Consider the following 27,832-nt stretch of genomic DNA (forward strand, 5'->3'; position numbering starts at 1 on the left):
AATGTATAAATTAACATCTTTAAAATAAAAATAATAATAATAATTAAAAAAAATTTGTGGGGGAAGTGTGTTTGTTTAACTTGCATAGACAACAGTAGGCTCATGTTTTATGCTCAACCGTGTGCGTACATGCCCGAACAAAGTTGAAATGCCACTCCAAGCACAACCCTTCCCATCGTGTTAGGCCATGTTATGCCCTAATTCTGCAAACATAATTTTAGTTATTTTGTTATTCTATTAGTATGCACTCATGCCAAATGTGTTGGGTCATTTGATTGATTTTCCATAAAAAACGCACCTAACCATACCCATGACTCGGCTAGTGTGGAATCCTGTGGATCTCATCATCGACAATTCGACACACATGGTAATGTGTCGTGTCATGTTATTTTTTCCGTGCAGATTATGTCGTATTTAAAAAAAAAAACATGTAAACACGACTAATATTCCACAATCCACGCACATTACCATATTAATTATCATGCATCGATTGTGCTAATTTTATATAATTATATGTTATATCATGTCATGCTGTATCGTGCCCTTGTTTCGGAGGCCATTCCTTAATAGGTTATTGTCATCCCTTTCAAAAAAAAAAAAAAAAAAAAAAGGTTATTGTCATTATTCATTAGGAGGCCATACTCAATAATCAAACACAACCTTGAAGCATTGAACATAATTAACTTCACTCTCCTCCTCACTAGTTTCTCATTCCCGCCTAAACCAGGGATTTCACTCTAATCCCCAATTTCTCCTGCGAAAACACCAAGTCGAAGAATCCTCAATTCAAGCTCGTCAACAATGGCGGTTATCAGTGATTACAGTTCAAGCAAGAAAACCTTACAAGTTGAAGAACAAGTTGAAGGGGAACGTATCGAAACTAATGACTATTTCTTCTGCAAAATCGGCGATTCTATTCCTATCATGTCCGACGGCTCGATTTTCGATGCAAACAATCCTCCTGCAAAACCCTTGGTTATATCTGAAAGTTCCGGTCTCATATTTGCTGCTCATTCTACTGGTAAACGAGTTAATTAATCAACAATTATAATTTGATTTTGTTATCAATCAATTTTGTCAATTTTTTGTTGTAATTGTTTGATAATTTGAGCAGGATTTTGTGTTGCGAACATTACGGATGTTATTGCGGCGGCCAAGGAGATTAAGGATAAAGGAAGTGGTCCTTCTGTTCAGGATTTGTGTGTTGTTGATGTTCTTATTGGTAGGGTTTCGATACTGGCTCTTTCGACTGAATGTTCGGTCATCTCCGCGGTTGTTGAGGGGGAGATTCAGTTCTTCTTTGTCGATTCGCTTCTCAATATGGTAAAACCTTCTGCACTATGCTTGTAGTCATGTATTGAATTATAGAAGTTATTTAATTTATATTAGTTGATTAGCTTATTGAAGTGGAAATTAGTGATCTATATTACGGAGTAGTTGTTTGTTATGACTATTCGAATAGAATTGGGCTTTTGGAGGAGTCCCATTGGTATCCATGTTTTTGGAATATATCTTATATATGAGTGACAAAGGTTGTAACATAAGGTGAAATTTATAGGCAATGGATATTATGATAAAGTTGCTGCATTCCGGGAGCATAGAGAGGTTAGGGCTAAATTTGAGAGGAGTTGCTGACTCTTTGTAGTTTGTTAGCAAGAAAAGGAAGATTCCCAGACATATTAACTAGTGTTTGTATCCTGGCCACAACTCCCATGAATAGGCTTGGTGGTGTTCACCCTGGGATTATCTTAATTGTAGAATACTTCTGCGGCGAGCAGATGTATATTTTGGGTGCTGCTGTTGTTAGTAACAAGGTGTTTGATGTTTTGAGGCGGAAAGAGGGCTCACCTGGTTTTGGTGATGTGTTAGGGCAGTGATTGTTTAAGTTAAGGTTATCTTTTATTATGAAAGAGGACTTTGTGACTCTTTGAAGGTCTGTGGGCAGGGAATTAGGGTTTACGACTTGTAAGGACAAATTGCAGAAATTAAAATTGGACTGTGATGTAGGCTCTTGAGATAAGGTGTTTTTAAGCAGACAAGACATAATAATACCTCATCGAAGTCAGTGTTTTCGGGTGGATTATACTGTATCTGTACTTATTGTGTCTAGGAGTTAACGATACCTTTAAAAAGGTGGGTTTACAAGGGCACGTATCTTTAGATAGAAGCGAATAGAGCAAGAAGATCTTTGTGGATTACCATTGAAGTTAGATTTTTGGTTTATGCAGTTGACCTTATCAAGTTTGATAATAAGACCTTGGCTTTGTTGTTGTTGTTGGTGTCTTCCTTGTTGCGGTTGCTTTTTTTTTTTTTGAGGTTTCTGATCAAGTATCTATCTTGGTGCTCTTAGGAAGTAATCTTAAGGAGTTAGAGGGTGATTTGCTTTTGGGATTGGATAATGTAGAACTTTTAGGAGATATGACTGGTTTGATAGGCCTTCTTTAAGCTTGACAGGGTATCTCACCCTTATTAATACTTATCCTTGTCATTCCCTTTCAGTTTCTTTCTTTGAAAATTTATCAGTGTGGGGCTAAAATTTTGGAAAAGCTTAGGACAGTCTTTTTTGGTCAAGGGCCTATGGTGGTACTTTGTTTGCAACCTAAAGAGAAGGGAGGTTGTGCTGATGATAATTAGGTCTTTGTAGTGATTTTCTTTGTGGGGATATTGTTATAGCAATCTCCTTTAAAGAGTTATCTACACTATATGGAATTAATGGTTAGGACATGCAGGAACTAACACTTCTTCTTCCAGGCTAAGGTAACTATGCGACTCTTTCTTAGGCACTTTAGATGATAAGTGTGGATTTGTGATTGGAATACTCTTTATTGATTTTCTTGAAGAGGACAACTAGCCTTCAATGTACCCTTCTTAGTCCTATTTAATAGAATTTCACTTTATCATAAAAGTAAAAGACATTGAGACCTCAAGGGACATGCACTAGGACAGTAATTAAGTTCCATCAAGATGCAGTTGCCAAATTTAACTAGTACTTTAAAAGTTGAGCCTAGGAGTTATGCTTCAATTGGATGTTGATCCTAACAATATCTTTTCAGTGTCACACTATGTAGTTTTTAGGAGAATATTGGACTTCTACTTTGATCATATAGCTTTTTGAAATGTTTTAATATATGTTTTTTTAATATAGCATGATTGTTCCATAGCTTGTCTTGACTTATTGTGAAGTAGCAAATGGTTGTGGCATTTTAGTTACCAATGTTATTGCGAGGGTAAGGTTGAAATTGCATGTGTGGTACATGTGATCCCATGTTTGTTTAAAGCAAGAGACTCTCTAGAGGCACTAGGATTATATTGATATAGAACTATAGAAGTCTATGCGGCATTTGAATTATTGTTGTATAGCTACTTACACTGTGACTTGCAGGATAAAAAACCTACATTTTGCTCTTCTGTCGAATCAAACCCTGTGAAGGACATGTTTTGGATCAATGAGACAGATCCTTCCTTTATTGTCCTTACATCTGGTGGGAAAGTTTTTAATGGAGCTATAAACAAGAGTCTAAAACATGTGATGGATGAAGTTGATGCTGGTGAGTGCTAGGTAACTGATTACATAAATGGATTATGTACTTAAACAAATATTGCATATTTTGTTTTAATTTATGGATTTATCAGTGTTTTGACACTAAATGTTGTAAAAAGGAAAAACAAAGTGGTGGTTGATTTCTTGTGTTTTGTAAAGTTAGATTAAGAAGCAGGACTTCTGAAATCAATCCTTAATTGAGCTTCTAAGATAACAATCAAAAGGAGTAAACACTCTTTTTGTTGCTCAATCTGCTTCTCTAAATAGCAAAAATCTTTCAGCTTACAAAGGAATTGAAGAGAGTGTGTGAAAGTGTGTAAAAGAGAGAGCGTATGTAATATGTATGTATGTAAATTGAACGATCAATATCTAACCCATGTCATTAATGACATTTTCACAACTATGCTATGGCCAAATTTGCAAATCGATTTCATTTTATTAAAAAATCTATTTCTCTCTCCCTACTTTGAAATCAAGTGAGCAACAACTTATGTATGACAATCTTAGAGCAAAGAGATTTAAAAATTGTTGTCAATGTTGCTATTTGATGACTATTTGTGTGTCTTTGTCATTAAAAGTTAAGATATTTGAGTTTAAAGAGTTGCTATGTTTGGAATTTTACTCTTGAGTCAAACGTTTCACTTTAATGTTATTATACTTTGCTTTTGATGGTTGAATATAGGCTTGGCTCAATATCTGTTCTTCTATATACTTTATTGCTTTCATATATGGTTTTGTAGTTTCGTGTCCACACAAATATTGATACGCGCACACACACAAATGTATAGGTACACAGGTGCATAATATTTACCAACTCTCTCTTACATGCACAATCACTCACAAATATTGGTATTTTTATTTTCAAGGGTGAAATTATCTTGATACACAACTTTGCTGATTCTTTGCTTCCAATGAGCTCTTGTTAGCTGTTATTTTTCGGTTCATGATTTGTTTGATTATTAACCAACATAATAAGTTTGCATGTCTTGAAGTACGTATACCTCTTGGCTGGCCGATGTCAGCATGTTCATGCTTTCAACATTCAGTCTAGATGCTCTGCATTTGTTTTGTAACTTCTATTATACTTGATTGAGCTGTTTCTTGATTCATACACAGTTGGAAGGAGTGTTGATGGAAATTTTGTTGCTGTCGGGAGAAAAAAATACCTTACTATATATTCTTCAAAATTAGAAGAGATTTTACAAGTTCTACTTCCAACAGATACATGGACTGACAAGAGTGACACTATCAAAGGTATGTAATGCCCTTCGTGGATGTAGACTTATCCATGCTCCATGTAGAAATTTTAACTCTAATAAGTTGATACAAGGTTGTAAGTCCCATGTACAATTCATAAAATTTTGCTTTTGATGCGTATGATTTCTAACTCTTGCCGGCTGCATGGATGGTGATAAAGTGTTTTGTGTTTGAAATATGAAGTAAAGTACTTTACAGATCATTATATATGTGATTGTACGTGTAAATCTATCCATATTGTTTTTTCTCTCTTTCCACTCTTACTGGATGGTTGATAACTCTTGTAAATCTGAACCTTGTGATTCTGTAAATTGCAGCCCTGTATGGTTAGGAGAAGTTTCATGAGCTTTTAGCGGTTTGAGGCCAACTTAGCTGTTTGACCAGCCAAAAAGCCGATTCTGGTGTTTGATAACTAGAGGTCTCAAATAGCGTTTTAGGGTCCAAACAGCTAATTTGAAAATGCTGGTAAATGCAATGATTTCCAAAGAGAGGTTTGAAAAATCCTTGCGAATTGACATTCTTTCCCATAAATGTTCTCAAATTATAGTGAAATAAGGGACTGATTTGCGACCCTAAAGAATTGAAATAGGTACACAAATATTCAAGAATAAGTTGTTTCTATTATGTGGATTGGATTAGGAGCATCAATTTGCTGGAAATCTCTTGCAAATTGACATTTTTAAATGCATCACTTTCTAAAAATGAAAGTTTCAATTTAGATGCATCATTTTCCTTATTAGTTAATAAATTCTCTCTATCTCTCTCATATCACATAGGCCTTCTTTATTTTATTTTTCTCTCTATCTCTCTCTACTCCAAAAATTGCCTAGGAGTCCGTGAAGGTATTTTTTTCTTCTCCATATATTAGAAAATAACATAATTCATGTGGAAACTTGTTAGATTCGTCTCTATGTGTAATTTTTAACTATAAACTTTTTATAATTTTGTATAATGCGTAGTGGAAGATATTGATGCTAAAACATGTGCATTGATGCTATGAATCAGAGTGGTGACAGAAATTAACAAGGCAAAAATAGATAGCAAAATATACGAATTGGCTTAAGGTAGTCAATCAGCCCTTCCTACTTTCGAGAGGCAAGAATTCTCTCGAAGAAACTCCAATATATTTCTCAATGATTTCTTACATCCATATTCTACCCTTATTTATAACGTCTAAGACATAACAAATTCTCTAACAACTTCTAGAATTTTTTCTCCTTTTATTCCTTCCGGATGACAGGTGAATTAGTTAATAAGATGGTGCTGAGGTGGCCTTCTCCTCTTGTGGGTAGGGATGAAAATGGGTAGGATCTAGTAATACTAGGACCCTAATTTTTTTATCCATACTCATACCCTACTCGGACCCTTACGGTCTGAAATTTTAAGACCCTTAACCGGACCCAATGGGTTTAGCAGGGTAGGCTGATGTTCCAATATGGGTTCTATACCTACTTTTTTTTCCCATAATAATAATAAAAAAAAAACTAAGAACACAACTACACGAGAACATGACCAATTAATTTTTTTTTTAATGTTTTTAATTTTTTTTTTTTAATTTGACTTTGAAACTTTTTTCTTTGTTTAACATATTGTGCCGGTCTATTTACTTCTAGGTCCGTGGGTAAAACATTATACCTAGACCTTTACCCTACCTATGCCATCTAGACCCATACCCTACCTGGACCCATAGAGTCTAAAAATATGACCTATACCCGTATCTTGGGGTAGGGTCCGACAGGTTTAGGTTTGGGTAGGGTCCTGGATCCACTGCCATCCCTACTTGCGGGTGATGGTTTTTGGTGGTTTAGCTTTGTGCATAGCATTTGAAAACTATGCAAAAAGACAAATGCAACTAATTAAAAGAGACACAACAATATTTAAATAAATAAAATTATATTATAAACGAGATGAATTCATTTCCTCAAAAATTTGGAAAACTATTTTTAAGAAAGGCATCTGATTGTGAGAAAATCCAATGATTAAATATGAGTAATATTTTATCCTTTCCCATCATTTATGCATTCAAACAAGATATATGTTACAAGTTGTACGTGGCTAGATCAACTTCCATATTACTTAAAACAAATATACTTAACAATAAATTGTATTAATCTCCTTGTTGGTCATTTTAAACAACCAACTAGCTATCAACTTACATCTATATACCAACACTTTTATACAGACAACTAGTACAACAAGCTAGTCTAACTGGCTTTGCTGGAAATATTATTCAAATGTTGCATTCAATGTGAGATACTAAGCTACTTCCTTTTACATTCTTGGATGTTTTCATGGCAGTGGATAGCATCAAGTGGGTTCGCTCAGACAGTATCGTGGTAGGATGTTTTCAGCAGACTGAAGATGGCAAGGAAGAAAATTACTTCGTGCAAGTTATCACGAGTAAAGCTGGAAAAATCATCGATGTAAGTCAAGCGTTCTTTATTTCATGATTTTTGGAACATAGTATTATGATCTATTGTATGCACGTATGCACCATAAGCAAGGAAGCTGGGTTATACAATAAAGTCTTTAAATATATATTCTCTAGTTAATCTATAGGGGAACTTGTCACAGGTGTTTGTCATATTTTGGCTTTTGGGTCTTAGTCAATGACCGAACTAGGGGGTGCTCTTGTGTCTATGGGAAGGGGGGGTTGTTTCAAGATGGTTTATTCTTTATCAGCATGGCAGTTAAATCACTTGGTCATCTTCCTGTTAAGGGAGAGGTTGTGGACAGTTTTGAGGGTTAAGGAGGGGATGAAGGGTTTATTTTAGTTTCTTACTTACAAATTCATGGATGCCTTTATGCTTTTCCTATGTTTTGATTGGTGTATTGCCTTAACTTTAGGAAAGTCCATGGTTAATGAGATTAATTCTGAACTTCCTGCTCATGCTTCTTTTGCATCTTTTGCTAGGCTTGTGACCAATCTCTACTGCTCACTTATCTTAGTGTTGTATTTGATGGGAACCCTTAAAGCCAAAGAAAATCTAGTTTTAGGCCCTATCAACGGAAGTGTTTCTATGAGGCTTGCTGAGGAGAATTTTTTTTAACACTTGTTCTTGTGGTATCCGCTTTGTAATGAATATAACATATATGAGAAAGGTAACAAAGATACAGTCTAGAATAGCACCAGGAATTTATGAGGCTCACTAAAGAATATAAGCTACTCCCATGAGATGGAAGTATTTTTAGCCGGGTCTTGAGGAGATATGATATGCATATATTGACTAGGCCCAATGTATAAACCTAACTCAAGCAAAGAAACATTCGGCTTGATTTGTTGGTGTTGTTACTATATATGAATAAGTTTATGTGAGGTAAATATAATCTTATGGTGTTGAATTAGGTTTGTCGTTCTAAACAAGATGGTTTAGGCCTCATGTATAAGGTGTTTAAGAACATTCCCCTGGTGGGAAACTCTTGAATCTGAATCTCTTTGGCAACATATTTATAGGATGGAAAGGTAGGCAAGTATCTTCTCCTCATTTTCATTTTACTTTTACAATGTGAGGTAATTGCTACTCTTTATTCTTTTGTTTGGGGAGTGAGGGTTTCCATGTTTGATGACTACATTGGGGAAATGGCTCATAGAATGGAGTATTGGAAGTTTGGAATAATAAAAGTATTAACTGTGTCAAGGATAACCAATGTTGACCTAGTCGGAAGGGATGACTGGGTAAATAGGGGCATGAAACAACTTAATCTCCGTGATCGTATTGCATTGGAAAGAGGTGAGTGGAGGAAGAGTAATGTAAGCAACTCTTAGGGATATCATCTGTTTTAGCATTAAGGCTTTGATGCTGTTCTATAAGAATGGGAAAGCTCTATGGTGGTTTCCTTGTATCATTATATGTTAATTCTTTGCTGTTGCCTATTGTCGATGGAAATGAATAACCAGGGAGGATCTTCTATTTGAGAGTCTGTTTGAGATAGTGTTTTTTCTTGCTTCATTGTGGTGCCCTAATTAAGGCTTTGATTGATTGATTGATTGTGATGCCCTAATTGGGATTGTTTTCCTGTCTATGATTATGTGATATGTTCAATGTGATTGACGCACCTTATATGTCTTTCTGTATTTCTTGATCGTTAGAAGAGACTTCTGGTCCTCTGAATGCTGTTCTGTTCTTTCTTGTGATGAATAAAGTTTTTCTTTATCCAATTATACGAGGCTTGGTGGTCACACATACACTTCAAAGCCCCTTTATGGTCCGTTTCTTTAGTTTCAGCAATTAGTGATTCTGTTCTTTTAGACTCTCAATTTCTGAATATCCCTTCAAAAGGAGTTAGGAATTTGATGAACTCAAAAGTCGTTAAAAAGTGATGCTATTCTTTGATTTTTTGGTTTTAAATGCTCCTAGTTTAAAATTTCATAAAATTAAAAACCTTTATAAAAACATCATTCTTTGAGTTGTTTTCTATTTTTCCCTTAGTTTGTCCATCAGGCTTATTGCATTGTCAAAATTGATCATGATCTCAGAAATAGACTGCTGTTTTGGAGGATCCCATATATCCTTACTGGGTGATTGGTTTCTTTTATTTTATTTTATAACTTTATAATTTCTGTATCTTCTTTAATATTGTCCATATAATTATTTTTTGTACCGTTTGGAATTGGCTTGCATTGCTTCTGACTTCCAGTATCACTTGTATATCTTCGATCATCTTCCCAAGATGTATTGCAGGATTGCTGTTTTCAACAGTGATAATGGAAATTGTGGATATTCATTTTTTTTGTAGGTTGCTATTGAATTCTTTTGATACCTTTAATGAGAAAGAATGCTTGGTTTTATTAGTTGCTAAGTGTATCGTCCACACCGCCTTTTTGTTTTTTTTTTACTTACTTTTGACGTTTTGAGCTCCTTATTATTCTTGTAGGATTTTCCGAAGCTCGTTTCAGTGGACTTTAGCGATCTTTTTACTGGCATTCTTGATGATATTGTGCCATATGGCTGTGGGCCGCATCTTTTTTTGAATTATTTGGAAAATTGGTACTTTCACTTATGAACTCATTTCCCTTATGGCTTATTGTTGCAATAGTATTTCCTTTGTAGACCTATGCAGATTAATTTATTAAGTTTGTTGATTCAATAAGGTGAATAAGAACCTGAATTGAAAATGATGTTGAAGTAGAGCTAACCGCTCTTTTGGGCCTCTATGCAGTAAATTCTATTACTGATAAAGCTGAGAGAGATATGTTGCTTGGCTAGCCTCCAGTGATCATCTGAGATTGCAATGAGGTGCTGGGATATAGGTGTTGTTATAGGAGGTGATTGGACCATGTGTAGTTGTGTATTAAGGGGCCTTGAAGTCTTGGAATTGAACTGTGGTTGAGTTGAGTATGGAAGTGGTAGGTAGTAGGGAAATAACTGGTACCATTAAGGTTAATTAACTGGTACCCTCATGATTAATTATGTCATTTGGCTAGACTGCCATGTACCAAGTACTAGGTGTTCAAGCCTGGTTTAGTTTTAGGAATCTTGCTCATTTTAGCTTTATGAAAATTTATCTATGGCTTCTATTATGAAATATTGCTTATAAGAAATTTAGAATGGCATGTCGGCGTGTGATGATGCAAAAACAATTATCCTTGTCTCCTCGGTAGCAAGATGAAAATTGCACACTTCATGTTGCTTCCTTCATTCTTCTCTCAAGTTATGTCGTGTTTTCTGGGCTGAAGCATGCACACTTCACGAGGGCAGCATGCTGGACACACCTATTGCTGCACTCATTCATGCCTTGCCACATGGCTTTGTTGTCCGAGTTTGTCTCGGTAAAACCACTGTTGAATATATGTGTTTTGCTTTATGAATATGAGGAGAAGGTAATTTATAAATATACATCCAAATCACCCCCCTTACAATTTCTTCTTATATTTCTGTACAAAATCAAAATCCTTTCATTGCTCTCTTAAGAATTTGTTTTCTTTTCATTTTTAGTTACAGATTATTTTCTTCAACCTTTTTTAGGGTAAACTTAGTTCTGTCTAGGGAATCATTTTTATATCTATAATTTTTAATTTCCTATAATTTTTAATTTCCTATAATTTTTAAATAACCACTATTTGTCTAGGGAATCATTTTTATGTGTATAGGCCATAGGGTAATCTTAGTTCTGTGAAACAAAATCTGTGTAGGAGGCACAATGTCTTTTTTTTTTTTTTTTTTTTTTTTTTTGGGTGGGGAGTGGGGGGGGGGGGGTAATGTTTGAAAAGTTGGAGTGTGGTAACCTTTGATCCACATTGAGGGAAAAAAGAGGGTTGGGGACAAGTTAGTGGAAAATGAGGTCGAGGAAGGGAAAGCACGAGTATGCTTAATAAATAATCCTTGCCCCTTTGGCAACAGCGCAAGTGCTGTTTAAGGAGGTTATAAGTTTAAGGCAATGTATGGATCTCATGCCCATCCAAAGAAGAAAACGTATCCAAAACAATAGGATGAATAATCCTGTCATTCTATACTTGGACAAGCTGTTGTAATCATAAACTTAAAGGAGAGTTGAGGCATTAATTAACCCATCCAGATTAATGACTAATAAAGGCATGTAACGTGTATGCTCTGAAATTGTTTTGCTTACAATAATCTCAGCTCACATTTCTCCCAGTGTTTTTGTTGTTATTTTTTTTTTGACAGCATGAACATGTGATCCTTGGTTTGTTACATCCCTGCTCTTCAGTGTGTTCTCTTGTGGAGATTTGGTATCATCAGTCTATAACAAAAGTTGCACATAAACTGGACGTACCTTCCACTAGTTTTTGTATGATTATACTCTCTGGTTGAGCAATGCAGCAAATACTGAATTTGTTTGATCTTCACCTGGAAGTTTAACATTATTTAATAGTAGTAGCATTGATTAGAATGTCATGTTCACTTGTGTTCATTAATGAGATCTTGTTTGGACTTTTGCAGTGAACTTGCTTTTGTTTCTAATAGGAAGAATACTGATCAACATATCATGTTGTTTGATTGGTCGCAAGGTGACAACCAAGTATCTGTGGTTGACATTGAGAGAGATAATTGGCTGCCAAGAATAGAACTTCAAGGTACATTATTTTTGTGCTACTGGTGGATCTTAGCTCTATGCTGTATCCATAAAAGGAAGCTAGAGGCATGGTTAGTTTATCTGCTTATAATCAATGTCCAGCTCGTAAAATGCATGGACTATATATCTATTAATTTTTCGGATATGCAGACACAAACCCAACACTTCTAAACATTTGTCAGATTCTTTATCTTCTTGAGGTGATTGTTGCTAATAATTGACAAATTTAAAGAAGCCAACACATAATTCAAATGTTGATTCCCTATGTTCCAAAGCCTAGAGCCTGAGCTTTTGCAATATTTTTGTGCTTCATCTTGTCACATGTCAATTGTTTACTGCTAATATGTAGGGCGCATGCCACCTACAATTTTCGATGCCTATACAATTTAATCATTTATGACCATATAAGATGTCTAAGCAGAAACTAGGAGTACTCCATAATTACTAATAGTTATGTAATATATTTCTATGCTAGGATATATATTGGAAAACAGTCATTTTTTTTTACCACAGCTTACTAATTAACTAGCTTGATTCTGTTTACCCCCCAAAAAACTATATCGCAAGATCATTTGTATTATTGACATGACCATTTGACATTTATTAAGAGCTTTAAACAATATGTATGACACACAAAAGTAGGCCCATTGTGTATAGTTTAGTTCGTGTCGTTTGATATTTTAATATCACAAAGACCATTAAATTGCATTAATTAAAGAAATTGTCTTAAAAGGATTTTTTTTTTTTTATTTTTTTTTTGTTTTTTGTAATGATGATTATATGTAAAAAGTGGTGTATAAAGATAGCTCTGCACAAACTTTCTATATATCATTCTGTATTGTGCCCCTTCTTTCTTTTTTTTTCGGGACATAATAGGTAGTTGAATGGGATTGGTTTATTCTAAGATTTAAATTTTCGAGATGAAATGTTCACACTTTTCATTTTGGGACTCAATGGTTGGATAAATGAGATTGATTGTTGATTTCCTTTGAATTTCGCAAATATTTACATCTTCATGGTTTTAAGAGGTAAAGCACGAAGCCATGAACTCTAGTGAAGCATATCCTTATTATTTTTTTTTTTAAATTTCAGAAAATGGGGATGAAAACTTGGTCCTTGGGCTTTGTGCTGACAAATCTTCAGTTTATGAAAACGTGAAAGTCAAGATCGGAGTTGAAGAGGAGAGAGAACTTCCACCGCATTGCCTTCTTGTGTGTTTGACACTTGAAGGGAAGCTTGTTATGTACAATGTTGCAAGGTAAAAAGGCTTCGTCTTCTCAATAAATGTTGTTGAGATTGATGAATTGCTATATATATATGTGTGTGTGTGTGTGTTAAGATCAGTAATCCTCTAGTAGTGCTGGAAAACAATAGTTTACATCATAGAAAGAATCCTCTGTAAAGTCCTATCAGAATGTCCCAATGGAAATACTTGAGAGTGAGAGACCACTCAGTCCAATACATGTTGAATTGCTCTCACTAATCTTATTAATGTTGCCCACTTGTCCATTTTCTGAATCACTTTCTCCTGTTCTTGCAGTATTGCTGGGTCTCAACGCTCAAGTCAGGATTTATCTGTTGCTTCATCTGATGCGCAAAGCATATCTGTTGTTGAACCTTCAAATGTTAGTAAAGCTCCTTTTCAATCGGAGGAGGAAAGGTCTAAACAATCTGTTTTTGATTTGGGATTATGTGAATCTGATAAAAAGAAAATTAGCTCTGCACTTGATGTTCCTGTTAGCAAGGTTCAAGAGCTACCTGAGCAGAAGGCATACACTCTTGGTATTACTAATTTTGATCAGAACACCAGAAAGGAACTAATTTCTGGAAGCAATCATCAGAAGGAGGTGGCAGATGTCAACAACTCTAAGTCTTTTGGACAATTGGGGCAGGCTGAAGAGGGAAATTCAAATCAGTCACCATTTAAGAGCTTGCATGGCTTAGGTTCTGCTGCTGGAAATACTGTTGTAACTGAAAATTGGAAGACTGAGTATGGTGAGTTGAATAGAACTCTAACCCCCCCAACTTCAGGCAGTTTTCTGGGAGGCTCAGGTGTACTGAATTCAAGATCTCTATTTTCACCACAAAGTTTTGACAAAAGTACCGTATCTGGTAGCCCTTTTACATCCACAAACATAGCAAATAGTTCTGAAAGCTTGTTTAGAAACTCTGGTTCTCGTCCATCAGATTCATTTGTTTCTTCAACGAAAGGTGTGGACCACAGTCAAAAATCAATAACTAGCAGTGGCATGTCTGGCTTACCGTCTAATATTCCTGGCTCAAAAATGTTGCTACAAGAAAGTGGCAAATTACAGAATTTAACTGGTCAAAGTGTGCCCCCAATGTTTGGTAATGATAGGAAATCTTCTCCTCTTGGGCAGCTGAACTCTGAGCAGAATTTACCCAAGCAATTTTCCAATGTAAGATCCTTGCTTCTTTTCCTTTTGCAATATGGTTTCTTTTTTGTTTTGCTGATTGTAAGTGTTTGCTTCATGCTTCCATGCCTTAAAAGCCAGCTTGTCATATGATCTCCTTCCTCTTTGACCTGCCTTGATCGTCCATTTTGTTTACTTATTAGAGAGAGGGTGGAGTGGCAAGGTATCTTATGAGTAGATAATCAGTTTTAAGTGAATTCTTGATATAGCTTAGAATTTTTTTGATCATTGGACATATTTCCCTTCCTTTTTGCAGAATTTGCACTCTGGGTAGAAAATGGAGTAGTGAGAGATTATGGGAACCATGTTAAATAAAAAGGAAATTGGAAATTTTTTTCAGGATAAATCAAAAAGGAAATGGGCCAATCTCTTAAGGATGGAGATTAATATTTTTTCTTGTATTGGCGTCACTCTGCCCTCCTCAAATCCACCACTGCTCGTTAACATTGTATAGCAGCTTTACATAGCTCCATTCCTAATGTTTCTATGCCGGTTTCTGCACCAAACTGTCAATTACTTAATATTTGGCATTCGAAGGGTTATGGAATATCTTCGTCTCTTCTTGATATTTTTATATTATCCATTATTTCTAGGTCTCCATTTTTAGCTTTTAGTCTTATATAACAGTCATGGTCATTGGCGGGGTGTTGATGTTACTTTGGGTATGCACTGATTGATTCCTTTGTCTTTCCTTTAAATAGTGGAGACTTGTTTTGCTTGAATGATTTATGTAATTGCAGGTATAGGCTTTTCTAGAGTGTGTTTATTGAGTCTGAAGTCTGAACCTGAGATTCTCACATAATTTCTAATTCTTGCTAGGTACAAAATATGGCAAAGGAGTTGGATAAACTTCTCAAATCTATAGAAGAAGAGGGAGGTTTCAAGGATATTTGCACAGCTGCTCATAGAAATTCTCTTAAAATTCTAGAGGAAGGCATGAATGGTCTCTCTGAAAGGAATAGAGTGTGGCAGGTAGTTTATTATGTAGACTTAGTCAGTCTTGCATTGCCTGTGGTTTCTTGCTGATTGCTACTGTTTTTTGCAGTTTTTGATTGTTTATACTTTACAATTATGGCTGCGTACACTTTTCATTGCTAGATTCTGCAAGTGGCATGAACTACACTGGCTGTTATGTTTAACTATGTGTATAGGATCGTAGGTTATTATATCGGCTTCATCTATAGTGCTAGCCAAGTGGCAATGGTATACTAGACTTACTCTATATTGCTAGCCAAGTGGAAATGGTCAACCTTACAAAGGTTTGCCTTCTTTGCGATCTAGGATAGCTAGGCATGTTGTATACTAGACTTACTCTATATTGTGACTTTGGGAGTTAAGGTGGGGAGATTACTCAACTCTACTCCTCGCTACACCTGGAGAGACTTGAGATGTTCCTTTAAACGAATTTGGCTTAGATACAACAATACACCACCTATAGGTCTTTATGGGGATGTGAGCATGTCAAGATGTATATGATATTACCTTGTAATACCTTTGAGGAATTTGACCATGATACAGTTACTGGCAATGAGGGCTTTCTCAAAGATATGAAATAAAGCAATATCATCAAGGATCAAGAAGCAGAGACTTCAGATAATATGGGCTTCCTTTTCCATGGTTATGGGCTCAATTGTTATCAATCTCACCCTTATAGTAAGCTAGTAACTAAAGCCCTAGTGGTGCTATGGTGGTGCATTTTGCTTGTGGTTTTCTCTTTTCCTTGGCTTGTTAGTACACCCCTAGGCCCAAGCCAGACCAGCATTGAAGTGAGCCTGAATTACAGGACCATGAAGAAGTTCAAATGGTATTTATAACTATAAAATGTATGACCAATGATGAGGGATGCCACGCAAAATTGGGTAGAACAAAGCAAATATAGGTTAACATGCATGGAAGCAGCATTTTTTTTTTTTTTTTTTAAATTAAAAAATTTATAATATCTCAATTGATGTCTGATTATCTCCCTTTGTGCCATAAGCCTTCCTCTTTCTGCCTTTCTATCAAGTATCAACTATTCTGATCCCATGTGATTTCTGAATTTCTCTATGGAGTGTTGGGGTGTCTAATGTCGCCATAATGCAAATCATGCTCTTGCTTCGTACTGTTCTGTTCTATCTTCTTTCTCCCCATAATTCTCCACCCTACTTCCAGCTGTGTAGGCTAGCTGGAAGTTCACTAGACTTTGGATCTGTTGAATTATGTCTTGTATGATCTGGTTTGATGTTCAGAATTCATATCTGATCTAAGGAATCAGATGACAGCTATAGGATGCTTATTGGAACCTCCATGAAATGGGGATATATGTGGAGAAGCCTTTCCTTCCAAGTGATATTGATTGCAGCTAATAGTTGTATTTTTTTTTTTTTTGGATAAGCTCTAAGGCCTCTAACTAGACTAGGAATTTTCTTTTTAACCATGGGTATTGAGAGGCATTGGAAACTTGGCACTTATTACTTGAACCATTCTATTACTTTTTAAAGGGCATCCATGCACTTGCTTATTTCGCTCATTGATATGACACTTCATTCACTCCATGAGTGAAATATTAATTTCTGGTGAGAAAGGAGTTGGTAATTCTGCACAATCTAGTTTTCTTCCCACTTGTTCCCTAGCATCTCTTACTAGCCACATGTTTTATTATTATTATTTTTTTTTTATATACTCCCTCCGTCCCATAATATAGTTCCTATTTTCCTATTTTGGAGATCCAAAATGTTGTTTCTATTTCTATTTTTGGATAGTATATAAAGACCATTATACCCTCACTTTTTTAACTTTATTCATTGTACTTCCTAAATTACCCTTGAATTTTGCACATGACTTGTACTTTTTTCCATTTTCTCTCTCTAACTTTTGTCTATAATTCTTTTCACTTTTATTAATGTACTTCATCCACTTTTTCCTCCTATTTCTTAAATACCGTGAAAAAACACAAACAAGAACTATATTATGGGACGGAGAGAGTATATAATTTTTAAAATTTGTTTTTTTTTACCTAACTCCTTTATTTAGATGATCTGAATATTGTTTTCATGTGGTTTAGGAATTTTTAGTGTTTTAAGGCTTGATGTTGTGGAACCTTTCTCGTTGACTTGCCTTTATGCTGTAGTAATTAGTTTACTGCTTTTGACGCACTTTGCATTGGCGTGATGTTTGATTTTTTACTTACCTATTCTGTTACATCAATTTATGATACTTATTACCCCTCCACCCACAAAAAACACACACTCTTTTTACTAATTTTAATTTGCTTATATTTTCTGAAGAATCATACAGAGGAACAACATAGAGAGATCCAACTTCTTCTTGATAAGACTGTACAAGGTATTTACTGGCACCTAAGTTCAATTCGCTGTGCTTCTGCATTTGATTTTCCCTGTTTTGGCTTTTTTGTGATTGTTCCTACTTCTTTTTATGTTATTTTCTGGGCTCCTTTTATGATGAGCCTTTCACCCTTGCTTTATCCAAAATCCATAGAATCTGTTTTCTTGTCCTTAACAGAAGTTACCATGAATAGAAAGGCTCCATTTAATTGTCTAATATTACATCTAACATTCAAAATACATTAATGCGTTGCAAGTTTCCCAATGCAATGCATTTATTAGTTTTCTAATTACTCAGCGATACGATACTCTGGTATTTTTTCAAATGTTTACCTTCCAATCTATCAATAGTTTTACTTGCCTTAATTTCTGACCTGACTAATTGGCCTTTACTTTGGTGTTTTGGTTCAATCGTGTTACAGTTTTGGCAAGGAAAACACACATGGAAGGTGTCGTGAGGCAGACTACTGATGGACAATATTGGGATTTATGGAATCGTCAAAAGTTAAATTCAGAACTTGATCAAAAGCGACTAAACGTGTTAAATCGGAGTCAGGTACATTTTTTTTTTGTGTTACAAAAGCACAAGTGAAAGTTTTTTCCGTTATGCTTGCTCAAGTGGATTATTGATCTCTACAATACTCATTGTTGGTGCCAAAACTCGGGTTTTCATCCTTGTTATAAGAACATTGTATAACTGTGTAAATGAAGCTAGTCACTGGCCTATTTTGTTGCAGTATCTGGGTGTAGTTTTGTTGGTACTACTAATTGTATGGCAAAAGTCATCAGGTTAGTTAGACTCAATTGCACAAGAAACTCATAACAAACTTCAGGCTTGCCTGGGGATTTAGATAACTTGCATGGCATGTCTGGATTTAATAAATATCGTGTCCTATTTATTTTTTGTAATTTCATAGGGTGAAGCACTGGAGGTTTGCTTTAAAATGTCATGATAAGCTGATAACTATTATATGAAACTAGGTTAAAATCCCGTGCAATGCACGTTTGTTAAATATTTTTGACAATAATATTACAAATATAAAGTATATAAAAGATATGTAGAAATATTTCATTTGGGTGTATATGGAATATGATTGTCAAACTGGAAAGAAAATATCATAAGGTATAAATAGTTTACTTAAAGATTTTGCAAAAAAAGGAAAAAAAAAAAAAGCGAAAAAGGCGGGAAAATTTTTCACAAGGTAATGACAAGTGTCATTGGTTATTCGCTTTTAGTATAAGTTAATGGATTCACTTTTTTACAACTTACAAGAATTAAAATGTCATTTATTTGTTTATTTGTTTATTTTTATTTTTTTCATATCGTTTATTTTTTAATGTTTAATTCGATAATACTCCGTAGTGTTTACGGTAACGCTTAAGGTTGTGATGATAAAGGTCAGACTTTAAGACCATACTTTAATGAATTACTAGGTTAAAATCCCGTGGAATGCACGGTTGTTAAATATTTTTGACAATAATCGATCAATCAATCAAAAGCCTTAATCCCATAAGTGGGGTCGGCTAACATGAACCAAATTTGATTATTCTGTTTAGTCATCGACATAAATCTTCCTCCTCCATTCCTTACGATCCAATGCTTCATCCTCATGCATATCCATACACTTCATATCCTTCCTAACTCCTTCCAACCAAGTCATTTTCGGTCTCCCTCTCCCTCGTTTAACCCCTCCATGGTCCCACTCTTCCACTCTTCGCACCGGTGCACCCTCGGGTCTCCGTCTTACATGCCCAAACCAACGTAGGCGATTTTCCCTTAGTTTAATGTCTGCCACACCTACTTTCTTGCGAATAACCTCATTTCTGATTCTATCTACATCCACCTTAACATGCGCATTTCTGTAACCTCCATCTTTTTAATGTGCTCATTCTTAGAAGCCCAACAATTTGTACCATAGAGCAACACTGGTCTTATGGCAGTCCCGTAGAATTTTCCCTTCAGCTGTAAGGAAATGCTTCGGTCGCATAACACTCCCGTGGCCTCTCTCCATTTAAGCCACCCCGACTTAGTCTCGTGGGCCACGTCTAGATCAATGTCACCATTCTTCTGGATGCTCGACCCTAGATACTTAAAACATTCACTCATGGTCAAATCCTTTCCATCCAAACTCACCACTTCATTGCTTGTCCTCCTCTGAGTACCAAAACGACATACCAAATACTCAGTCTTACTCCGACTTAGCTTAAACCCTCTAGATTCCAACCTTTGCCTCCATTGCTCCAACTTGGCATTAACTCCATCCTTAGTTTCATCCACCAAAATGATATCATCTGCGAACAACATACACCATGGAATCTCATCTTGAATTAGTCTAGTTACTTCATGTAGAACCGTTGCAAAAAGAAAAAGGCTTAATGCAGACCCTTGATGCAATCCGATTGTAATAGGGAAATCTTATGTCAACCCTCCACATGTCCTCACATTTGTTGACACATCCCGATAAATATCCTTAGCCAGATCCACGTACTTTCGTGGGATACTTTTCTTCAACATTGCCCACCAAAGTACCTCTCTTGGCACCTTGTCGTAAGCCTTCTCTAAATCAATAAAGACCATATGGAGATCCTTCTTCTTTACCCTATAAAACTCCATTATTTGTCTTATCAAATGGATTGCTTCCATAGTAGATCTCCCCGGCATAAAACCAAACTGGTTATCCGAAATGCTTGTGTATGCTCTCAACCTATGTTCAATCACCCTTTCCTACAACTTTGTAGTGTGGCTCATAAGCTTGATCCCTCTATAGTTAGAACAATCTTGAGCGTCTCCTTTGTTTTTATAGACCGGGATCAAGGTGCTCTTCCTCAAATCTTGCGGGGTCCTTGTAGCCGTCCATATCTTATTGACAATAATATTACAAAATATAAAGTATATAAAAGATATGTAGAAATATTTCATTTGGGTATATATGGAATATGATTGTCAAACTGAAAAGAAAATATCATAAGATATAAATAGTTTACTTAAAAATTTTGCAAAAAAAGAAAAAAAAAAAAATAAAGCGAAAAAGGCGGGAAAATTTTTCACAAGGTAATGACAAGTGTCATTGGTTATTCGCTTTTACTATAAGTTAATAGATTTCCTTGATTATACATCTTATTTCCTCAAAAAAAAAAAAAAAAAAATATGTACATCGTATGAAAGAAACATGAGCTACATGCCTTGTTTCCAATTTTCTAGCCTGTAGGAAACAGCATTTGGTCAGGAGACTCAGGGCTTCTACTAAACCCATGCCATGAAGAAAACTGGTAATGATCATTTGGTATAGGAATATTTAATTATATGGCATAGAAAACTGGTAATAAACTTTATTTGAGCACAGTAGGTTGTACTCTAGGACTATACATATACCCATTGTAAAACCTGTCATGCAGCTTTTGTTGTTCCTATAGATAGGTGATAGAAATGCACTGGAGCTGGGTGTCAAAACTTGGGTTCACCTAATTTTCTTCAATTTTTTGTTGGATGGGGAGGGGTAGTGCTTTTGTTCAGCTAGAAAGAGTACCCAATATCTTTTTGTTAAACAATAGGCTTTGAAGTCTTTTGCAATTCCCCCTTTGCTTGTCTGCATTATTTTCTACACTAATTTATGATTGGATTTTGCCTGAGGATTGATGTATCTTGATAGTGACCTTTATGTCAGATCTTCAAATACAAATTCCTACTATGAAAATCTGTTTGGAGAATATTTCTTTTGGGCACTCTAGATTGGAATTTATAGTTGAATTCGAGCATTAAAACTTCAGATCTGAAGTTTTATACAGGTGCTTCTTTGTTGTGCTTTTGATGATGACGGAGGGAAACAAGGGATTTTATGTCATAGAGTGTGACAGTGGCGATCATGACTAACCGGATTATAAGGATAGGCTGGTACTGAGGTAGTGATGCGGAAGAAGAGTGGCTGTAGCTCCTGTAAATCTGTATGAAATGTAGTTTAGGTTTAAAAACAAAATTAAGGACGGATGCCTCTGAATCTAATATTCTAATTGCTCCATTAAAATTGACTGAGGATACAAGGCTACGATATGTCATTATTGTTATTCTAAGTATTCTAACAAGTGGATCATCTATCAATTTTTTTTTTTGCACAGGATCTGACTAACCGGATGATCGAACTAGAAAGGCATTTCAACAATCTTGAGCTGAACCTGTTTGGTAAAAGCAGTGGGGAAAACTTGGTTTCTCGAGCTCTCAATTCCAGATCTGCGTCATCAAGGTATTGAATTATTTCATCCAGCCAGCACCTTCCAGTGATGGGGGGTCTGCACTTGCGTGACGTTGCAACATATGAGCATTTTTTTTATTTCATTTATGTTTTATTTTTTATTTATTTTTATTTAAAAAGTCAGATGCTTGAAGTGTGCCATTTGCTTAAAGTTGTGATGGGTGTGACCTTTTTTATATCCTTACATTTTAAGGTTCTGTTTTCTTCACCTGAAATTAATTGATCTAATGTAAGCGGAACATCTTTGAAACATAAAGATTTTACTATATACTATCTGTTCCCAATTAATTGCCATACGAGGCTATACACAAGTATTCAGAAATTTTATTTGATGCACCTATTTTAAAAACTGTCTAGTAATATTCTATTGACATCTTAAGCAAACAAATTCTGGGGTTTTGATATCTTATATGACAGATAATGTGGAACAATTTAAAAAAGTTTATTTGTCTGTTAAAATGGAATAAACAGAGTATGTACTAAATACTAGTGTTATCATCATTTTTTTCTTTTGCTAAGTAAATTCTAGGAAAGAAACTTTATTGACATTGGGGTTATTCATTCACTAATTAAGTGACGAAAATTCTCTAGGAAAGAAACAGAGTATTCATTCTCTGGCATTTTTGTGGTCTAGGAGTCTTGTGGAAGCAATTAGTGTCATGGTTCCGTATTTTTTAGCTATTCCTGTCTGTGGGCCTTTAATGTACTTTTTTTTTTTCTTATAATAATGAGAGATTTATGGTTATAGCCCGTCAAGAAAGGAAAAGGAAGATAAAGAACATAGAAGAGGTCATCTGACGTAGTTAATATGTTCAATTTAACTGAGTGTATGACCTGTGACAGGACTATATGATACTTATGGAGTTCTTATACAGCTCAAATTTACGGGGTCCTTTTGTCTTGGTCTTATTTGTATGTTGGCTTGATGAGCATGTGTTTTGTTGTCTATGGACCTCACATTGTGTAATAGACTGATTTTCTGATTAAAAATATTATATGAATCTAAGGGTTAATAAAGGTGAAAGCTTTAGATATTGATTGATAATGGCTGAAAGGTTACAAAGGGTAGGTTAATAGCTTTAGGTTATCACTCTCCTAGTAACTTGAGGTTACTACTCTCAACATAGTTCTTCACAATTCACATAATGTCCTACTGCCTTCACTACTACACTTTTTATACAAAAGCCACATTACAAAACATTAACCTAATATTAATTGTTCTTGTCCTCTACTGCTGCCATACAAAATCAGGAATCAGTCCCATGCTCCCCTTCTCCTTAGTGCTTTCTTAATTGCTTTTGTCCTCTAGTGCTAGTGTGCTACTGTATTCCTTGTTGGCTTAGTGGTGGCAGACACCGGGTCTATAACACATCGGTGATTCATTCATTTACTCGTTTAACATAGAAGTGTCATGCTTTTTTAAGTCCTAGTGCTGGAAAAGTGGAAATTGTGCTGCATCATGCCCAGTGAGATGTCATCACTGTTAATTTCAGATGCTGAAAGAAGTGACGTCAGAAATAATGATTTAATAATGATTCACTGTTTGTTTTTGTTGTTGGCAAAGTCTATTCTAGGAGCTATGGTTGAATAATAATATAACTCTGGGTCTCTGAGATTTCTTTTCTTGTCCTTTCAATGAATCATGTTTTTATCAAGTAGTTTCTATAGTTTATCCAAAAGACCTCAGTAGTTTCAATAATACCTGTTTCCAATTCCTTGAAGCTCCTCCTTGTTGTGGGGAATGTTTAACAGATGACCCAGCATTCATTGGTATATTCATAATGTTTAAAGAATCTGACTCTCTGTTTGACTGTTTGTAGTCCCATCCCTCTCCCCTCCAAAAAAGGTTTCTGTCATATTTACTTTACAAATTATTCTGCAGGCACAACCAGTCATTGCATGCTATTCATAATGCAGCAATTTCACAGCTAGCTGCTGCAAATCAACTTTCTGACTCTCTGTCCAAACAAATGGCTGTACTGAGCATCAAATCACCTCCTACAAAACAAGCTACTGTGAAACAGCAAGTGTTTGAGTCTATTGGAATACCTTACCCTGATGGTCCTCTTCGTTCTCCTAGCACAGTAAAGGTGATGAATTCTCCTTCAAACAGGCATCCATTGGTTTTGTGCTCGGGTGAAACTCGTAATGATTCTAAAAGGATCCAATTGACGGGTGTAAGCAATCCTGAGCCTGAAACTGCGAGGAGAAGGAGGGACTCGCTAGATAGGGTAAAGATTTTCTTTAACTGCTTCTATGATCTTATTCCCACATGCTACAGCTTTCAATGTTCTGTCCTGTGAAGTTTCCATGTGAATGATATTTGTACAACCCTGAGTACACTCTAGAAAATTTAATATGCTGCCTTGTTTTTGTTTAATTTTCATTTTGTCTATCACCCTAAGTGAGGATGCCATGTGAGAACTGAGAATGGTCCAAATGTTGGCGAGTATGATATTATGTTATCTCTGAAGATTATGTGGCAAGTGTCTTGCCATCTGATTGGTAATAAAAATTTAGACTCAAAAATTGAGTAATCTGGGAAAGCTTGCCAATTGCGATATTGTATCGACAGAAAATGAAATTCTTTAAACCCTTGCTTGGTATGATATGATTATGAGTGAGAAACCAAGTACCATGTATAACGAATCGTGAGTATCATTAAATAAATGACCTGTATGGGAATTATTGTTGCCAAAGAGGACTAAATGGGATCTTTAAATCTGTTCTTTCTTACCTTGAAATTACAGGCTGTGACCTGCAATCGAAGAATTTACTGGTGTTGGGTAGCCATTGTATTAATGTATTCACAAATCACAATCATAGGTGGCAAGAGGCTGCTTTTGGTCTGATTCTGTTTAGTTAATTAGTAATGATTATATTGTTTATTGATGCGAAACGATCACATTGCATCAGTAGAAGTTGCAAACAAGGAACTTAATGCAGTTTGGTCAAGGTTTAAGTATTTTTTTAGTTTTTATTTTTAAGAAATCGATATATAATGCCTGAGTTTATGTATGAAAGGTGCTGGACTATTACAAATGTTCAAACTTGACTTGGGAGTCTTAGATTATTCATTATCATCTGCTGCCTTTATGTTCTTTCCTAAATCTCATATTTGATGACATTAATTAAGCCAGGCATTCATTTATGCTCTAATATGTTAATAATACTAATGACAGCTTGATTACTAAAATATTTTCTGTTAGTACAATTCATGTCTGCAGATAATCATTATATTTTCATCCATTAATGAGGCATGTTGATTCTTATTCAGGTGCTTATGTGGTTTGCTTTCCCTTATCTATATTTTTCTCTAGTTCCTTATTAATCTTCTTTTCAGAATTGGGCAAACTTTGAGGTTGCTAAAACAACAGTAAAAAGGATGGTGGTACAGAATGAGCGCCAGAAGGTTGGAGGTTTGTTTTCTTCAATGGATAAGCAATTTGCTAGTCCTGGCAAAATGGAAGGGTCAGTAGCCAATCATTCCAAGGTTCTTTCTGTGCAAGATAGAAATGGTAAGCAAGGATAATCAGAGACTGGTATTCTTTTGTTAAATTCATGTTTAACAAGTTTGCTTGAAAAGATTCCTTAACCGAATCCCCACTCAACCTCCCCCCCAACCCCCCCACCCTCCCCTCCTCTTCCCTTCAAACACAAAGAAAATAAATTGCAATCTGAAAAATTATACATTTCACAGGACGCAATGACACATCACAAAAGCTCAGCGCTGATACAGCGGCCGTATCCAAATTCAAGTGGACTGGAAGCATCCCTGGACTGTCAGAGGCTGAAACTGAGCAGCCTCTCAGATGGCAGTTTAATCAAGGAGATAGTATTAAGGCTACCCAAAACATTTCTTCATCTTCATCATTATTATCACCATTTGTTGATCCAAATTCAAATAAAGGAAATATTCATTCCACTGCAGAAAGACCAGGGTGTCAGATAGGGAGTATTGACAGGTCTGGTACTTCTGCAGCTGACACAGTGCCGTCTTTGTTACAGTTTGGCAAAGAAGAATCACTCATCCAAAAGAATCATTCACAACCATTCTCCTTCTCAATAAAAGGTGGTGAAATACCAACTTTTGGTAAAAAGGAGACTGAAACAACAAAGCCTGTTGGTGATCAAAGCTTTGTTTCGACTAGTAAGCAAGATGTTGGAGCCTCACCTTCATCAGTCTTTCCACCAGTCAACTTTTCTTCAATACCTAATCTGAGTATGCAGACCTTACCAACTACATCTGTGGTTAGATCTACAACCAATACAGAGATGGCCAAGGATAACAAGGAAGGCTTACAATTCTCCTCTTCAGCCTTTTCTGTATCTTCCTCTCTTGCAGCATCTTCGTCCTCGTCTACCTCCAGCCATTTTAAGGAGGTTTCACGATTCCCGACATCACCAATTTCGGTTTCTACTCCACAAGAAGCTCCTGTGATTTCTCCGTCTTCCAAAAGTACAGAAGTGGTAGATTCTGATTCTACTGGACCTTCTATGAATTTAGCCGACAAGCTTTCAAAGGTAGGGCCTCAAGTTGCTGCGAAGAAAGAAAGTGCAGCTAATAATCTGGCTGCAACTCCACAGTCTCCTGAAAAGTTGGCCTCTACAACCAGTGGCAGCTCAAATTTTTTGAATTTGATGCCATCTGTTACTTCAGCTGAAGTCCCAAAAGCACTTGCCTCAAGCCCTGATATGAACAAAATTGCAACACATGTATCTAATATGGTATCAAATACTCCAGAAAAGCAATCTGCAGCAGTCACACCATCCCCAACATCTCCTGAAGTTGGAGGTACAGCTGGTGGAAAGAGTGATATTGATGCTACTGTTGCCCAAGAAGATGAAATGGAGGAAGTAGCACCTGAGACAAATCAAACTGCAGAGCTTTCTCTGGGAAGCCTGGCTGGATTTGGTTTAGGATCAGCACCCAATGCTACAACTCCCAAATCTAATCCATTTGGCGGTCCAATTACTAGTGCACCACAAACTATGTCGAGTTCAATATCTCTAAATGTTCCTTCTGGAGAGTTGTTCCGCCCTGCATCTTTTAGTTTTCAATCTCTGCAGGCTTCCCAACCCTCACAGTCCTCAAATACAGGAGCTTCTTTTGGTGCATTTGGTTTTGCGAATCCACTTCAGCAGGTTTCCTCGGGAAGTGGGTTTGGTCAGCCATCACAGATTGGCTCAGGACAACAGGCTTTGGGGTCGGTTCTTGGTTCATTTGGACAATCAAGGCAACTTGGTGCTGGCTTACCTGGCAGTGGTTTCGGAATTCCTCAATCTCCAGCTGGTGGTTTTCAAAATACAGCCACAGTTGGTGGATTTGCAGGCATTAGTTCTGTGGCCAGTGGCTTTGGTGGCGGTTTTGCTAATGCAGCTACTATTGGGGGCGGATTTGCTGCCGCAGCCCCTAGTGGAGGTGGATTTGCTGCTGCAGCTCCTAGTGGAGGAGGATTTGCGGCTGCTGCTCCAAGCGGAGGAGGTTTTGCAGCTGCGGCCCCAAGCGGAGGTGGGTTTGCTGGTGCTGCGGGTGGGGGTAAGTTTCCTGAGAATACTTCTGGCCTCTGCACCTCATAAAGTTTTTTAGCTGATTAATTCTGTTTGTATTTTGCAGCTGGTGGATTTGGTGCTTTCGGTAAACCAGTGAATACTGGATTTTCTGCGTTTGGTAGCAGTGTTGGAGGAAGACCTGCACCACCAGAGTTATTTACGCAAATGAGAAAATAGTTCGCAAGAATGGAAACAGTGGTAGACCTCTGAAGCTGATTTGTGAGCGGCTGAGCCCGTGTATATTCAGAGTTCCTCATGAGGATATTACCTTTTTTGTGATCCTACTGTTTACTGTAGGCTTTTGTTATAGTGATTAAAAAAGGTTGCATGTAATTTGGAACAAGTGAATGTGCTTATTGCCAGCAAAGCAATATCAAGCAGTCATTATATCAAGCAGTCATTTAATTAAAATTAACTTCTTGTCCTTGTACTTTCCTTAAT

General features: G+C 36.2%; 1 protein-coding gene across 1 annotated transcript; it reads left to right on the plus strand.

The window, feature by feature from the left end:
- The first annotated feature begins 258 nt into the window (after window positions 1-258).
- On the plus strand, window positions 259-27,826 carry LOC110720890 (nuclear pore complex protein NUP214-like). The gene is made up of 17 exons (XM_021899973.1): window positions 259-1,021; window positions 1,115-1,323; window positions 3,383-3,548; window positions 4,658-4,795; window positions 7,097-7,221; window positions 9,674-9,786; window positions 11,701-11,834; window positions 12,926-13,091; window positions 13,374-14,253; window positions 15,088-15,240; window positions 17,535-17,592; window positions 18,014-18,147; window positions 21,705-21,829; window positions 23,721-24,069; window positions 25,182-25,356; window positions 25,539-27,377; window positions 27,456-27,826. Exons 1-17 carry the CDS (start codon window positions 802-804, stop codon window positions 27,566-27,568), a joined length of 5,097 nt encoding a protein of 1,698 aa, XP_021755665.1. The 5' UTR covers window positions 259-801; the 3' UTR covers window positions 27,569-27,826.
- Window positions 27,827-27,832: the final 6 nt, after the last annotated feature.

This window comes from Chenopodium quinoa, unplaced genomic scaffold (genome assembly GCF_001683475.1).
Source record: "Chenopodium quinoa cultivar QQ74 unplaced genomic scaffold, ASM168347v1, whole genome shotgun sequence".
Classification (NCBI taxonomy): Eukaryota; Viridiplantae; Streptophyta; class Magnoliopsida; order Caryophyllales; family Amaranthaceae; genus Chenopodium; species Chenopodium quinoa.

Coding starts and splice junctions, on each gene's coding strand:
- LOC110720890 (XM_021899973.1), top strand. CDS start 802: ATGGCGGTTATCAGTGATTACAGTTCAAGCAAGAAAACCTTACAAGTT. Junction 25,357..25,538: donor TTCTGTGCAAGATAGAAATG/GTAAGCAAGGAT, acceptor TACATTTCACAG/GACGCAATGACACATCACAA. Junction 27,378..27,455: donor TGCTGGTGCTGCGGGTGGGG/GTAAGTTTCCTG, acceptor TGTATTTTGCAG/CTGGTGGATTTGGTGCTTTC.